The 14,910-nt window shown below is 17.9% G+C and overlaps 1 protein-coding gene across 1 annotated transcript; it reads right to left on the bottom strand.

The window, feature by feature from the left end:
* SRAE_X000053100 (Rho GTPase-activating protein domain and FCH domain and Protein kinase C-like, phorbol ester/diacylglycerol binding domain and Rho GTPase activation protein domain-containing protein) lies at positions 1–13,943 on the bottom strand (the record flags this gene model as incomplete). The annotated part of the gene is made up of 13 exons (XM_024644886.1): positions 1–1,017; positions 1,077–1,402; positions 1,454–1,596; positions 1,653–1,698; positions 1,987–2,183; positions 2,242–2,387; positions 2,432–2,512; positions 8,534–8,611; positions 8,668–9,436; positions 12,670–12,766; positions 13,506–13,646; positions 13,738–13,828; positions 13,884–13,943. 13 exons carry the CDS (start codon positions 13,941–13,943, stop codon positions 1–3), a joined length of 3,192 nt encoding a protein of 1,063 aa, XP_024510400.1.
* Positions 13,944–14,910: the final 967 nt, after the last annotated feature.

Genomic DNA, 14,910 nt, shown 5'->3' with positions numbered 1-14,910 from the left:
TTATGATTGTGAGTCAAATTTTTTTGATGTAACTTTGGCTGAAGAGCATCTATCTGATTCATATGAACAAGGACCTTTTATGGAACTTCGAATGTCGGCAGATAATTGAGTATTTTTAGAATGATTGTCAATTTTACCATGATTTAAAAAGGTTGATTTGTTATAATGATCAACTGTAACATCTCCTGATTGTATTTTTCCACTTGATGATGTTGCTGGACTAGACATATTTTCTGCTATCATATCAGATTGACTATAATATACCTTTCTATCTGATTGTGGTGCTATTAAAATAGATGTTGTATATGGATATTTATCACTAGGAAGATTTTTTTCTTCTTTATCAATATTTGACATCATATTTTGCGATAAATATCTATCAACTTTACCAGATGAAGGTACATTAGTATTATTATCATCTTTATATAATAATTCACCTTGTGACAATGATTCTTTTACAAAATTTGAAGCAGATAAAACATTATTTAAAGATTTTTTAGATGTTGATGATATATTAGTAGATGAAATATATTCTAAATGTCCATCACTTCCAAAAGCATCTTTATCATCAATATCATCTATTTCATCTATAAGTTCTGTTGTTGTTGTTGGTTCATCCCAATCATCAAGACGATTAGAAGGAAATTTAGCAAAAAATTGTTTTTTGTCTTCATTAATATCAACTCCAAAAACTTCATAAGCATATTTTATTAAATATTCAAATACTTTTGTTTGATTATGAGCATCAGAATATAATGTTGCATGATCTAAGAATATTTTTTTATCTTTTGAATTTGATGATTTTTTACGAATTATTGGACTTGGCATTTTTGTCCACATTAATGATGGTGCAATAACATTAGCTAAGTTAAATGCATTCATCAAATTTTCCGATTCATACCATGTAACACGATTTAAATGTATTAAAAGATATTTTAATGTTGTATAATTTGGTAATGGAAGTTTTTTAGAACATTCAATTAATTTTGTTAAATCAGGATTAGTAGGATTAATTGCCTAAAATTTTTTTTATATATATAAATATTAACATATATTTAGAAAAAATATATACTTACATTAGCAATATTAATCCATTCTTTTTGTAAAGAGAATGTCATTACTGGTTCAGGAAGTTTTCTTAAATAAAGTTTAATGACAGAAGCAACATTCATAGGATGAATATCACATAATTTAACATCTTTATCTGTTTCAAGTTTTTCAAAATCTTCACATATTTGTTCAATTTTACTTTTAACACCACATGTTCTATAAATACCTTTACATCTCATTCCACGAATTTCAATTTCATATATACATCTTTCAAGAATAAATGGAATTTTACATTCTTCAATTGATAATGAACCTTCAAGTGGAATTCCAAATATAGATGTTCTTCTTCCTTCTGAATTTGTTACATGATTATTATTATTAGATGCTATTCTTAGTAAATTACCACTACAATATGCTGTTAATCTAGATAAACATGTTTTATGATAAAATGTATCACAATTAGTACATTGATATGTAGAAAGAAGAGAAATGTTTTCACAGTATGAACATTTTGTTGGTTGGCGGACTCTTTGTAATTTATGAGATCTGAAAATAAAAAAAAAAATAATATTAATAAAAGTTTCAAATTAAAAGGAAATTACTTTGCAGCTTCCGATGGATCGTCTATATTACTATCAAAAAGTCGACCTGAAAAATGATATCATAAATATTTTAATGTAAAATATAATTAATTTAACATAAAATAATTTTTAAATTATTAGTTAATAACGTAAAAGATACTTCATAAATGTGTATAAAAATTAATTTTTAAAGAGGAATAAATAATTTATTTAAAGAAATTTAAATAAATTATTTTTCATTATTCCCATGATATATTTTAATATTTTTTTTATACAAAAAGTATCATTATTTGAAAAAGAAAAACTTAATAATGAATTTTTAATAAAAGAAATAATATTTTTTTTATAATCTTACTCATGCTTTTTTTTTGACGTCTTGATGTATGAGCTAACGGAATAGCATGATGGTCCTCTAAATTAAGAGCATTTCTTCTTCTTGCTACAGCAGCTGATATTTCATTGTCTCCAAATAATCTATCACCACCAAATAAACTTTTATTTTTGGAGTTATTTTTTAAAAGATACTCATCACTTTCACACTTTGCAAGGTTTCTACAAAAAAAAAATTATATTTTATAAATAATTTAAATATAAAAAATTATTAACATACTTTCTTAGACCTGATGATGTCGAAAGGGGTCTTTTAGGAAGATTCTGCAGAAATGACATGTACTCAGTTCCAGGAGTGTAATTTCTTATAGCATCTGACAACTCTTGATATGTACCAGGTAAAGAGTCCCAAAGTTCAGAGAGAGCCTTTAAAAACATTTAAAATAGGTAAATGATAAATTTAAACTTACCTGAAAATAATATATTGAACAAGCCTTTGTTGATTGATCACAATGATAGATAAGTTCACGTAACTGACTTATGGTAGCTTTCTAAAATTAAAAAAAAATAAAAATTAATAAATTTTACATTTATAATTTGTTATTATTTAATGATTAAGAAAATTTAAACAAAAGATATTATTAAATATAAATAATATGATAATAACATTTTTTATTTAAATCAACCTTTATAATTTTTCTATATTTAAAGATATTTATTTTTATAACAATCAAACAAATTATGAAATAAACTTGAATATTTTATATAATAATTTGTATGTATATGAATATATTTACGCAAAAATATGCATATAATTATATATACTAAAAAGTTTTTATAAGAAATATCTCTTAAGTTATCTTCACTTTTGTTAAAAGAAAAATTTTAAAGGAAATTGCAAAAGAAATTATTTTTAATAAAAATTTATGATTTATTAAAAATTAATATTAAGAAATTGAATAGAGATTAATATTATAAAAAAGAATTAATGTTAAGATAGATGTTTTTCTATAAAAAAAAGTACCATTTTTATAAAAAGATATGGAAAGATGTAAAAACATAAACAATTTATTTAAGCACCAGTATCAGAATTTAATTTAAAGATAAACAATGTTAATACCCTAATAGAGTATATATGAACATTTTTACTGATATCTATGTTAACAATTATCAAAGGTCTTCTTCCTCTCTCCTACTTTTCTCATGGATATAGTTGTTAGAAGAGACCACAAAAAAAAACGATAAAAAAAGATAAAAAAAAAATATGGTGTAAAAATATTTAAAAGATAATGATAAAAAAAAATGTGTCAAAATATACTCTTTTTTTTTAGATTATTGTTATTGTGAAAAAAAAGAATATATATTTTATAAAAAAAATTTTTTTTTTTTAATGTTATCAATTAAAGCAAAATTTATTTGTTATAATATATTATTTTTTGATACTTTTAAAATAAAGGTATGATATTACAATATCAATGAAAAGTGATGATTTAATAATCATTTTTATTTCCCAACATATCATATTTTATTTTAAAATTTTCTAATAAATATTCTAAAAAAACATGCAAATATGGTGTTAAATGGAGTTAACATATTATATCAGTACATTTATAAATCATTCCAATAACGCAAATTTGGCGATATGTTTTTAATAATAATATAGTATCCATATATACATACATATATAAAAATCATCAACCATTTATTAGCTTAAAGTTGGGATGATATAGCTTAATTTAATTATTTGTTTATCATTTTAACTGTATGCAATGGATAAATAATAATATTAAATTCATAATTTTTTTATCTTCTACATATATATTTAATCTAAGAGTAAAAAAATAAAAAAAAAATATTCTAATATTTCTATATGTCTTAACAAAGTTAAATATTAAAGGTAAAGATGTTAATTTTTTTTTATATTTAATTTAATGACGTTATAATAATATATATTTGTTTGATGAGTGTATGTGATATGATAATGAGTAATGATTAAAATGCTTGGTATCATAACAAATAGAATGCCTAAAAAATTGAAATTTGATATTAGGATGAAATTTATATTTATATGATAAGTAAAATATTAAAACTTTAATAAAATATCATATTATAATGGTACTTTTTTGTTTTATCATAAAAAGATTGATGTTATATAAAATTATTATTTAACAAAATGATTAAACTAAATATTTTATAAATATTTGGTATATTATAAATAAAAATAATGATAATATTAAGTTTATCATGATTATATATTTTAAAATGGGTAGTTAAAATTTTAATACAATACAATCATCTTATACATATGAATAAAGAACCACTTAAAAACAGTTGACAAAAAAAAAAAGAAAAATTTTGGCATCAAAGAAAAATGCTTAAAAAAGCTATTGTTTTTTTTTCTAATATAATACAAAAATATACCCAAAAATAACATCATAATATTTTATTTTTTTTTATCAGATTACAAAAAGAAAATATTATATAGACATTTCTTTTTTTATCTGATTTTTCTACAGTGTGTGAAATATAAAAAATTCTACAACAACTTTATAAGAATCTAAATATAATTCTATTGGTTTAATTTTAAACAAAAAATATTTATGCTAGTTCCAAAAAATTAAAATCTTATTAAAAAGTTATAAATATTTAATGAAGGATAAAATTATGCGATTGAAAATTTTAGTTTTTAAAAAAGGTTTTTATTAGTACTGTAAATAATTTTTTTTTAGTATAAAGCTATATAATTATATATAAAATGAGAAGCCTTATTAACTTACTACAATATTCATAAAAACATCAAAAAATAAAACTTTCCTAAATGAGTTAAAAAAAAATAAAACTTTAAGAAAATTTTAAAAATGATCATTATAATTTATTTAAAAAAAATACGGCTACTAGTTTTAAAAAAAATAATGTCACATTAATTTTTTTGGTAAAATTTATTTATTTAATTTTGATTTATAACACTATTAAATGAAAGAAAAAAAAAATAAAAAAAAACATTAAGATTGGTAGGGATAAAAAAAAAAGCATCAAAATAAGTAAAGAAAATTTTTTCTATCTTATATTACTTTATGGTAATCAAAAAAATTACTAATAAAAAGTTATATTTTTACATATACCAATAAGTAGAAACGTATATTATAACTTTTGACTAAAATATAAGTTAAAAGAACATAGTAAGCCTATTATTAATATTGTTATTTAAACTTTTTTAATTGTTAAAATGTGTAAAATTAAAAACTTAATAAATATAGTGATAAAGTTCTACTTAATTTACCATTTACTATCTCCTTAAAGTCATTGTGTTAAAAATGAATACATGAATAGAAAGAAAAAATATTTTTGAATGGAGTATTTTAATATAAAAATACATAACTAATAAACATTTACCAAATTGAAGTAACTTTTCTTATAATTTTCTTTTAAAAATTTCTTTTTTTTAATAGTTTTTAAAATGTAAAAAAATAAATTTATCATAAAAAAAAGGTTGAAAAGATAGTTTTTTTTTAAAATAAAATTTTCGAACATCCATAAAGAGTATTTATAATAAAAAAAAATAAATCATCGTTTTAAATAATTAACAACATAAAAAATAAAAGTATGATAAAGTTAATTTAAAAAATCATGAATTTTGTTATTTTACTATTATTAAAATTACCACAATAAATGATAAATTGTAAAATAAATAAATTTTTTATTTAGTTTTTCTTTGTAATAGTCAAAAAGAAAAAAATAAAAGTTTCATTGGGTTGAAGAAATTAATGAAAAAAATTATATAGAAATATAATTAAAAAAATAATGGTAAATTAGAACATTTTTTTTTATCGTTTTTCTTATAAAAAAATCTTTATTTTATTTTTAAACAATTTTTTTCATCAAAAAATATCCCATTTGATATGTAAATTAGCATGAACATTTTAAATTGGTTATAGTAATACTAATGTCTAAAGGATTTTTTTTAATTAGTTTGGGTGTTAAAAAAAAATTTTTAATAAAAATAGTGTCTTATTATATAATATATATATTGAAAAAAAGAAAGTTAACTATATAAATTTTTACCCCTCTACACACATGAAAGCATTTTAAATAATATTGTACTTTGATATTTTCAATTTTTTAACACAACCCACATTAATTTGATAAATTGTTCCATCTCAGATGAAAATATATGTATATAATAAATATTTAAAATCCAAAATATGATGATGTTTGAAAAAAAAACCATATAAAGAGTGGTCTTATATTTATATATTTAATATTTAATATATAAGGTAAAATTATACATAAGTTTTGAGGAAAAATAAATTAAAGGAATATTAAAATTAAATTTTCCCCATAACACATTTTTTTTTACATTAAGTTTATTTTTTTTATAGGATAATTTTAATGAACTGTTTAATATTATTCATAAATATGTACAATTATTTTTCTCTGATAGTGATATATCTTTTACCCAAATGTTTTGTAATTTTTTATAACACCACAAAAAATATTTTTTTAAAAATAATATATAAAAGATAAGTATAATTGCATATATATTTTTAAGAAACCATTTTCCTTAAACTTTTTAACATGAATCTTAAGTAAAAAAAAAACTTTTAAACGTTTATATATAAAAATAACTTATCATATATATTTTGTATAAAAGAAATAAAATAATATGATAACATAAGAAAATAATAAATGTATTTTAAAAAAAATAAATAATATATTTATGAGAATTTGTTAAAAAAAGTGAGATATAATAAATTATTAGGTATTGTTAACTGTTAATAAAAAAAAGATTATATTTAACAATGTATTTAAAAAATATATTTATATATGTTTTTATTTTGTTAAACTATAACATTTATCCTCAAATTACATTATAAAAAAGTATATATATAAATGAATATTTTTTCTCCCATTTTTGAAGAAGCTAATTGATATCATATATATAAATATATATATACATATATTTTGCCTAATTATCCTCTGAAATTTCTCCTCTTAAATAGAGACATAAATGTACATATACATAATATATTCATTAAATATGAAGCTTATAAAAAAAACTTTAAGAAATATGAAGAGTATAAGATATTTCTCTAATATAGATTTATAAAAAAAATTTCATGAACTAAATTAAATTTTTTTTTCAATTGATTGATTTTTATTTTTGAAAAATTTTTTTATTATCTTTTTCTTTATGAATAATAAATTAATTTTAAATAGAAATTAAATTTTGCAGAAATTGAATATTAGCTACATTTTTTTAATTATTGTCATTTATATTTAATTTTAAAAACGAAAATTTAAAAAATAAAATATAAATCTCTTCATAAATTAACTAAGTCAAATGATTAAGTAGTCCATAGATAACTTATATACCAATTAAATATGATAAATTTTTTTTTGTATCTTTGTATTTTTTCCTATTTAATTACAATATAAAAGATAATTTATCCCAAATTTAATGTTCTTTTTATAATTTTTCAAAATTGGTTGTTAAATTATTATTTATCATAAAAATACCTTCCTAACCTAATTTTTAAAACAAGTCTTTTTTTAAAAATCTAACTTTTTGAAACAGAACAATTATTTTTAGAAAAATATTTAAATTTGTTTAAAAATAACTTTTTTTTTTGTCGATAACCTTCTATTTTAAAGAAATTTTATATAAAAGTAATAAATAAAAGTCTAACATAAATTTGACTCCTAATTTTTGATTATCGGAAAACATTTTATGTTATGTTGATGTGTAAACAAAAAAAAACAACTTTATCTTATGATTTAATTTTTAGGTACAATAAATTATAATGTTGTTTTATGTACATCTTTTATAAAAAAAAAGATATTATTTAAATTAAGTTTAAATAAAAATTATAGTTAAAGAGATTACCGTATATGTAAAAATATATTTAAATTATATATTTATTTTAATTTACATTCCTTTTTAAAAATTAAAGAAATAAAAATTTAAAGTTTTAAGAAAATATTTAAAGGTAATAAAATTATTTATCTTTCTACCTATATAAAAATATTAAAAAAATATATATTTTTAATATTCTAAGTTCTGATAAAAAAAACAGTTTTAACTTTTAAATGTTTAATAAAAAAAAAACTATAAAATTTTGTTATTAATTAGTATGATATATTTAACTTTAAAAATGTTTACTATCAAAAAGATTGACATTAAGATAATAAGAAAATAAGATTATATCTATATAAATAAATATATCATATGAACAATATTTTTTAATACTATTAAATGAATCTGTTTAAAATAGTCCACAAGGATAGCTTTTAAAGCATAAAGAAACATATAATTCTTTGTCATGTTATTTTCTTAATTTATCAATAAAAAAAATTGCTATTTAACTCCCTTAAGGTATATTTATGATATTAGCCTATTTAAATATATGCTATTTTGGTGGCACCAAATATATATAACATCATATATATTTACACTTTACAAAAAAAAAAGTTATCTTTAAATAATTTTTACAATGGACATATTTTATAAAAAGTTTTTAAAAATTAATAATAACATAATAATTAATTAATATTTTAAATTTTTTCCAACTTACCTTAGCTCTATCAACGCTTTGTATTTTACGACACATTTCACCTTCCATCTTTTTAACATAATTTTTTGCTTCATCGACCTGGAAAGAAAAAAAAAATTTATTTCAAAATTATTATTAAAAGAATTATATGATACCTTTGCAAGTGCTGAATCTTCATTTCTTTTGCGTTTATCCATCTCTTTTAAACTTCTTTTAGGATCAATACTGTAACTAAATGAAATAACATTTTTTTCTGATCTTAATGTTGAATTTTTTGCCTTAATATAACCATCTTCTTTTGATACTAAAACATTTCTAGCTTTAATCAATTCATTCTCACAATCCTTTAATTTTTTAATATCTTTAGAAAATTCATTTTTTAATGATCTTTTAAAATGCTCCTGTTCTTCACGTTTTTTTTCAAATTCTTTAACTTTATCATTTATAGAATCATAAACTTTATAAACATTTTCACAAAAATTAAGATCACACTCAAAACATCCCATATAATGTTCCAATAATGGTAAATGTTTTTCATTTTTAAATGCAGTACGAGTTTCTTTTGTTAATGCCATAATTTTTGATGCATGTTCATGTTCAAGATCAATTCTTTTTTTAATATATGTTATGATATCTTTAAAATGTTTTGATTGATTTTTATTACATTCAAATGCTACACTAATTCCATCTTCTTGATCAGCTAAAAATTCATCTAACTTATCACCAGGAATAAGAGGACTATTATTATCATATGAAAATTTATGTTTAAATGATGAATGTCTTCTAATTAATGGAATTTTTGATGATGGTTTTGGTGTTTGTGAACTCATTGTTGGTGTTGAATATTTTCCAACTAAACGATTTGTGTTTCCCGGTTCGCTTTTATTCTTATTAGTTATATTAAGCATACTAATTGAGACATCTCTATAAAAAGTTTAAACAAATTAATAATAAATATCTATTATTTAAAAAAAAAATATATATTTAAATTATAATATTTTATTATTTTAAAATATTCATTTTATGTACCTATTTATATATTATTTTTTTAATATTTAATTTTATAAAAATTTTTATAAATCTTTTATTAATTTTTTTTTATACTATAAAAAAGAATAAAGTTTTATTTCTTTTGTGTTAAAAATGGATATAAAGATTAAGGAAAAAAAATAATAAAAGAATATAGATAGAAAAGAGTATAAAGAAAAGTAAAACATTTTTATAAATACTTCTTGTTAAAATAATTATAAATATATTTTGTTAAAAATAAAAAAATCCCCGTTCTGATTTTAAATAAAACTTTTTTTTTGTTATAAGATTTTTCTATAGTTATTTATAACTTTTCTCATTTATTTGTAATACTATACTATTTAAAATAAAAGCTTAAGTAAAATAAAAGAAAAAAAATATATGTTGAAAATTATTAGTACAATTAACTATTTGATCAAGTTAAGATATGCCGATATAAATAACATTTTTATAAATCTAATTTTATATTAAATTTTAAAAAATAATATATAAAAAATTTATATTCTGTCAAATTTAAAATATAACAATTAATAACAAAAAAATAAAAAATTTATTCAACTTTATGACAATTCCTTAATAAGAAGTGCTTATTTCTAAAAATATCATATTTCATATATTCTTTCATACTTTGTTGATTAAAAATTTTTAAAATATAAAAGATATTTAAATAAATGTCACATAGCAATTATTTATAGTTGCATTGTCAAATTAGCACCAATAGATGTAACTATAAACACCATCTAATTAATCTTTTTATTAACAAAGAATTTTAAACACCTAGAAAATATATTTTAAAGGTGGAGCATTTTATGTTATAGAAATGAAGATTATCTTGTCATAAACAAGAAGAGAAAAAAAAAATCAAAGAAAAGAAATTATAAAATATATTTTTAAAAAAGTAACAAAAAAATATTTCTTTGATATACTAAAACAAATTAAGAGATTACATGTATAAAAATGTAGATAATTCTATAACTACGGTATTTATTATACATAAATTAAAAAATAAAACATTACATAAAAATATATTAATTTAAAATATTAATAATGTTAAAAAATAAAAATATTAAATAGAATATTTGCATAGATATATTTATATGTTTTAGTGACGTATTTTATCATTACAAAATTATATAAATTTAACTTTCTTTTTTAAATAAATGTGTTTTTTGAATATTTAAGTAGTCTTTAATAATTTTGTAGTTAAGAACAAATTTATGACTTCTGGTATATCTAATTTAAATAGTTTTAATAATTAAAAAAGCAATAATTAAAAAACCTTTAAGTATATTAAACATAATATTTTGATACTTATTTAAAGAGTCAAAGAATAAGTTATAAAAAATAAAATTAGAATTTTTGTAAATTGGGTAATAAAATTAAAAGACATCTAATAGTTAAATAAATGCATGATTTAAACTTTCTTATTCAAAATAATATAAAAGCCTTAGATTATTTAATACTTATTTTATATATACTTCATTTATAATAAAAAAGAAAATCAAATTATTAATTTAAGTTAAAATAGTTATACAATTTCATGTTATCAATTTTAAATTATCCCAATAATATAAAATTTTAAAAGCAATAATAATAAATATCTAATCATTATGTAATTATAAGTTTTTACAAAAAAAAAATATCTAAATAAAAATATTAAGTAATGCAAATTTTCAACTATTATAAAATGATAATAAATTTTATTTTCTTGTATATAATAAATTTTAATTATATCAACATTAATTTCAAGAAAATAATATAATTGTGACAATAATTATTAGGAAAGATTTTAAAGAATTACTAAGTAAACTTGTTATACTATTATTATAAATATTTAAATAAATGATTAATTAATAATAAACTTTCTCAATTATTGAAAAAATTATTCTATTTCTATAATCTTATAAATACTATGTAGATCTAGGTTGAATTGAAAAATAATTAAGAGATAATAAAAATATGGATAATACATGTATATATAAATTAAGTATAAACATAATTGAATATATAAAATTATATTATTAATTTTTAAACCTTTTTTTCTTATAATTATTTTCTATTAATAATATGTATTTAATTTTTTATTAAAATAAAAATCAAAATACTAATAACTTATTTGTTACCAATATATTGAATTAAAAAGATAAATAAAATAAAATTACCTCAAATTTTTATTTTTATATTATTATATTTATATATATAATTATTTGAATGTAAAAAAGATAGTTGTAACAATATTTTTATCAAAAATAATATTTAATTTAAAAATAAAATATATGATAGAAGTAAATTTGAGATAAGACTAAAAAATTGAAATGTAATAATTTTCTACAATAAAGTAAGAAAGAATATTTAAATGTCATGGTACTTTTTATATTATCAATCATAAATATGTATAATATTTAAATTAAAATCCATGAAAAATTTAGTAGTTATAAATATATTTATTAATATTTTTTCAAGTTCAATGATTTTTGGTGTCATATATAAATCTAAAATTTTTTCTGCTTATAAATTAAAGTAATATATATTCTATTGAAAAGTTATGAATTTTATGTTTAATCATATTTAAGAACCATAATAACCAAAACTTAACAGAAATGACACTAAAAATTAGAAAGTTTTGCTTCATTGAACCGTACTATATTAAAAAATAATGAATTTTACTTTTTTTTTATTGATATAACAAAATGAAGTTAAATATTAAAATAATTTTCTTTTAAACTTTGATAAGTGATGTCAATTTAAAAATGATGTAAAAATGATGATGATAATTAATTGCCAAGATAGTAACAATCTCAAATATATATTAAAATAAAAGGAAATAAACTAGCTTATCGTAAAATTTACATTATACGTCTATTAATCGTCATCATCGTCATCAAAATATATCATAATTTAAATAATCAAATTTTAATATCAGGTTTTAAGAGATAGATTATTTAAAAAAGGCACTTAGATTTTTCAATTAATTAGAAAAATTAAAATTGTTAATGAAATTTACTTGTAAATTTTTAAAAATATTATATTATTTAGATGTATATATATATAATATATATTGTAAAATGATATAATATTTTATGATATATATAAAATATAATATCAGCTACCAAGTGATAAAAACTTACAAACTTTGTTTCAATGTATTTCCCACAGCTCCTTCTAATTTGTCAATGCAAGCTAACGTTTTTGATGCATCTAATACGGCATCGGCAAAATTAATCTCTGTAATTATAAAAAATTTATTTTACCATCACATTATTATTATTATTATTTTTGTCATAAGTAGAAATAATGATGAGAATGAAAGATGCATGAGAGATAAAATTTTTTTTGTAGATTATTAATTATTTATAGAATAATAACATATAAAATGATTTAACTACATTTTTGTTAGATGAAAAAAATAAAAGATTTTTATTAAAAAGAATTATTGATACAATGAAAATTGTTTCATCATATGTTTAATAAAAAAATCGTCATTAATGTTAAACAAATCATAGAAAAGAATATTAATCCCCGATTACGTATAGATTTATGTTTTTAATCTAACAATAATAGTTATAACTTAAAATAACTAATACGGAAGTACATATTTTTAGATAATATATACTCTAAAGTTGTTACTTATTTTATTAGAAAAAATAGAAATTGAAGATAGCTATATTTAATAAGTATATTTTTAAAAAAAAAACTGTTAAAAAAAATATAGACAAATGAATGATTGAAATACATGCAAATGTTTTTTATAACAAATCTTAAAACTACAAATCTTTGAAATATTACAAGTTTATATATCAAATTATGAATAATTATTCTATTTTTAACATATTTATTTTTAAAAATTTTTTTATATTACTTTTTTTTGTTAAAAAAAAATTTTTTTTATGATATTTAAATGTGACAATAAATATAAGAAGATTTAATTGTTATCAAAATAACATAATTGTATTTATTATTTTACCTTTAATACTATGTACCAATTGACTAGTTGGTATGAGAACATGAGATGTTTTGAAAAGTGGATAACGAACTAGAAGATCGCGAACAGATTGTGATACCATAGATAATGCTGCGTGTACTTGTACACATTTAGATTCTCCATCTAAAATATATTATTATTATTAAAAATTTATATTTGTTAATAAATTTATATTGATAATAAATTATATCTAAAATTAATAATATAAATTTACCTGGTACATATGATGACGAATCTAATGAAATTCGTAGTCTATTAATATGTTCTGAAAATAATTCGATATCTCGAAGGAGATCCTCTGATAACTAAACAACAGGTGATTAAATATATAAGCATAAAAAAAAATAAAATATAATTTACCGAATTTTCATCAATTGTAATATCATTTACATTTTCACTGCTACTCCAACTACTAGCCATATTTAAAAATGAAAATTAAGTTCTCATAAAATAAAATTATATTATGAAGATTGGAAGACTATATAATATGATTATACTTTTTCCAAAATAAGATTATCTTTGTATTTAAAATTTTTGCAAACTTTAAATAACTTCTATTATATCTTTTTCTCTAAAACAAATAGGTTTTTAAAATGAAAATTAAAAACATTAATTTTAATGATACGGTTTGTATATTATCTTTTCTTTTGATAAACAAACTTTTCTAACATCATTAAAAAATTATAATACTCTTTCTTTTTCTTTTTTTTTTTAGTACAAGGATGTAATAAAAATATATTATAATGATTCATAAGGTAAAAAAAAATATATTGATACAGTAAAAATCATGTGAAAATTAAAAATTTAATTATAATAATATATTATTTTAAGATGAAAAATTGTTGCATAAATGATATATGTTATATATTGCTTATATAAATGTAATGAAATATGAAATTTTTATTATTTATTATTTACAGGTAAAAATTAAAAAATATAACAAGAAAAAAAAATTATTCTTTTGAAAAAAAATATATATACACATAAATTGAAACTAAGGAAAGGATTATAATTAAAACAAATAAATTTGTTATTTAAAAAAGTTAGAAGATTAAAAAAGATAATAAAATGTTTTAAATAAGCAGCAATCATAATTTTTATTAAATTTATATTAATTTTTTTTTAACCAATAAATGAATAATTTTAATTTCCTATTATTTACATGGATTATAGTTCTTGTAAATAACTTAAAGATAGAATAGATTCTAATAACATATATAAGAATTTAAAAAGAAATAGAAACAACTTATGCAAAAAAATATCAATATATTATTAAAAAAAATTTTTTTTTGTAAACTCATAATTTATATCCTATAATTTTCTTAGAAAAATTTCTGTTAACCGAATTGATATTAAAATTATTAATTTATTTTATTTTTTGTTTTGA

The sequence above is a fragment of the Strongyloides ratti genome (genome assembly GCF_001040885.1).
Source record: "Strongyloides ratti genome assembly S_ratti_ED321, chromosome : X".
Taxonomy (NCBI): domain Eukaryota; kingdom Metazoa; phylum Nematoda; class Chromadorea; order Rhabditida; family Strongyloididae; genus Strongyloides; species Strongyloides ratti.
This window is presented reverse-complemented; position numbering and strand designations above follow the sequence as displayed.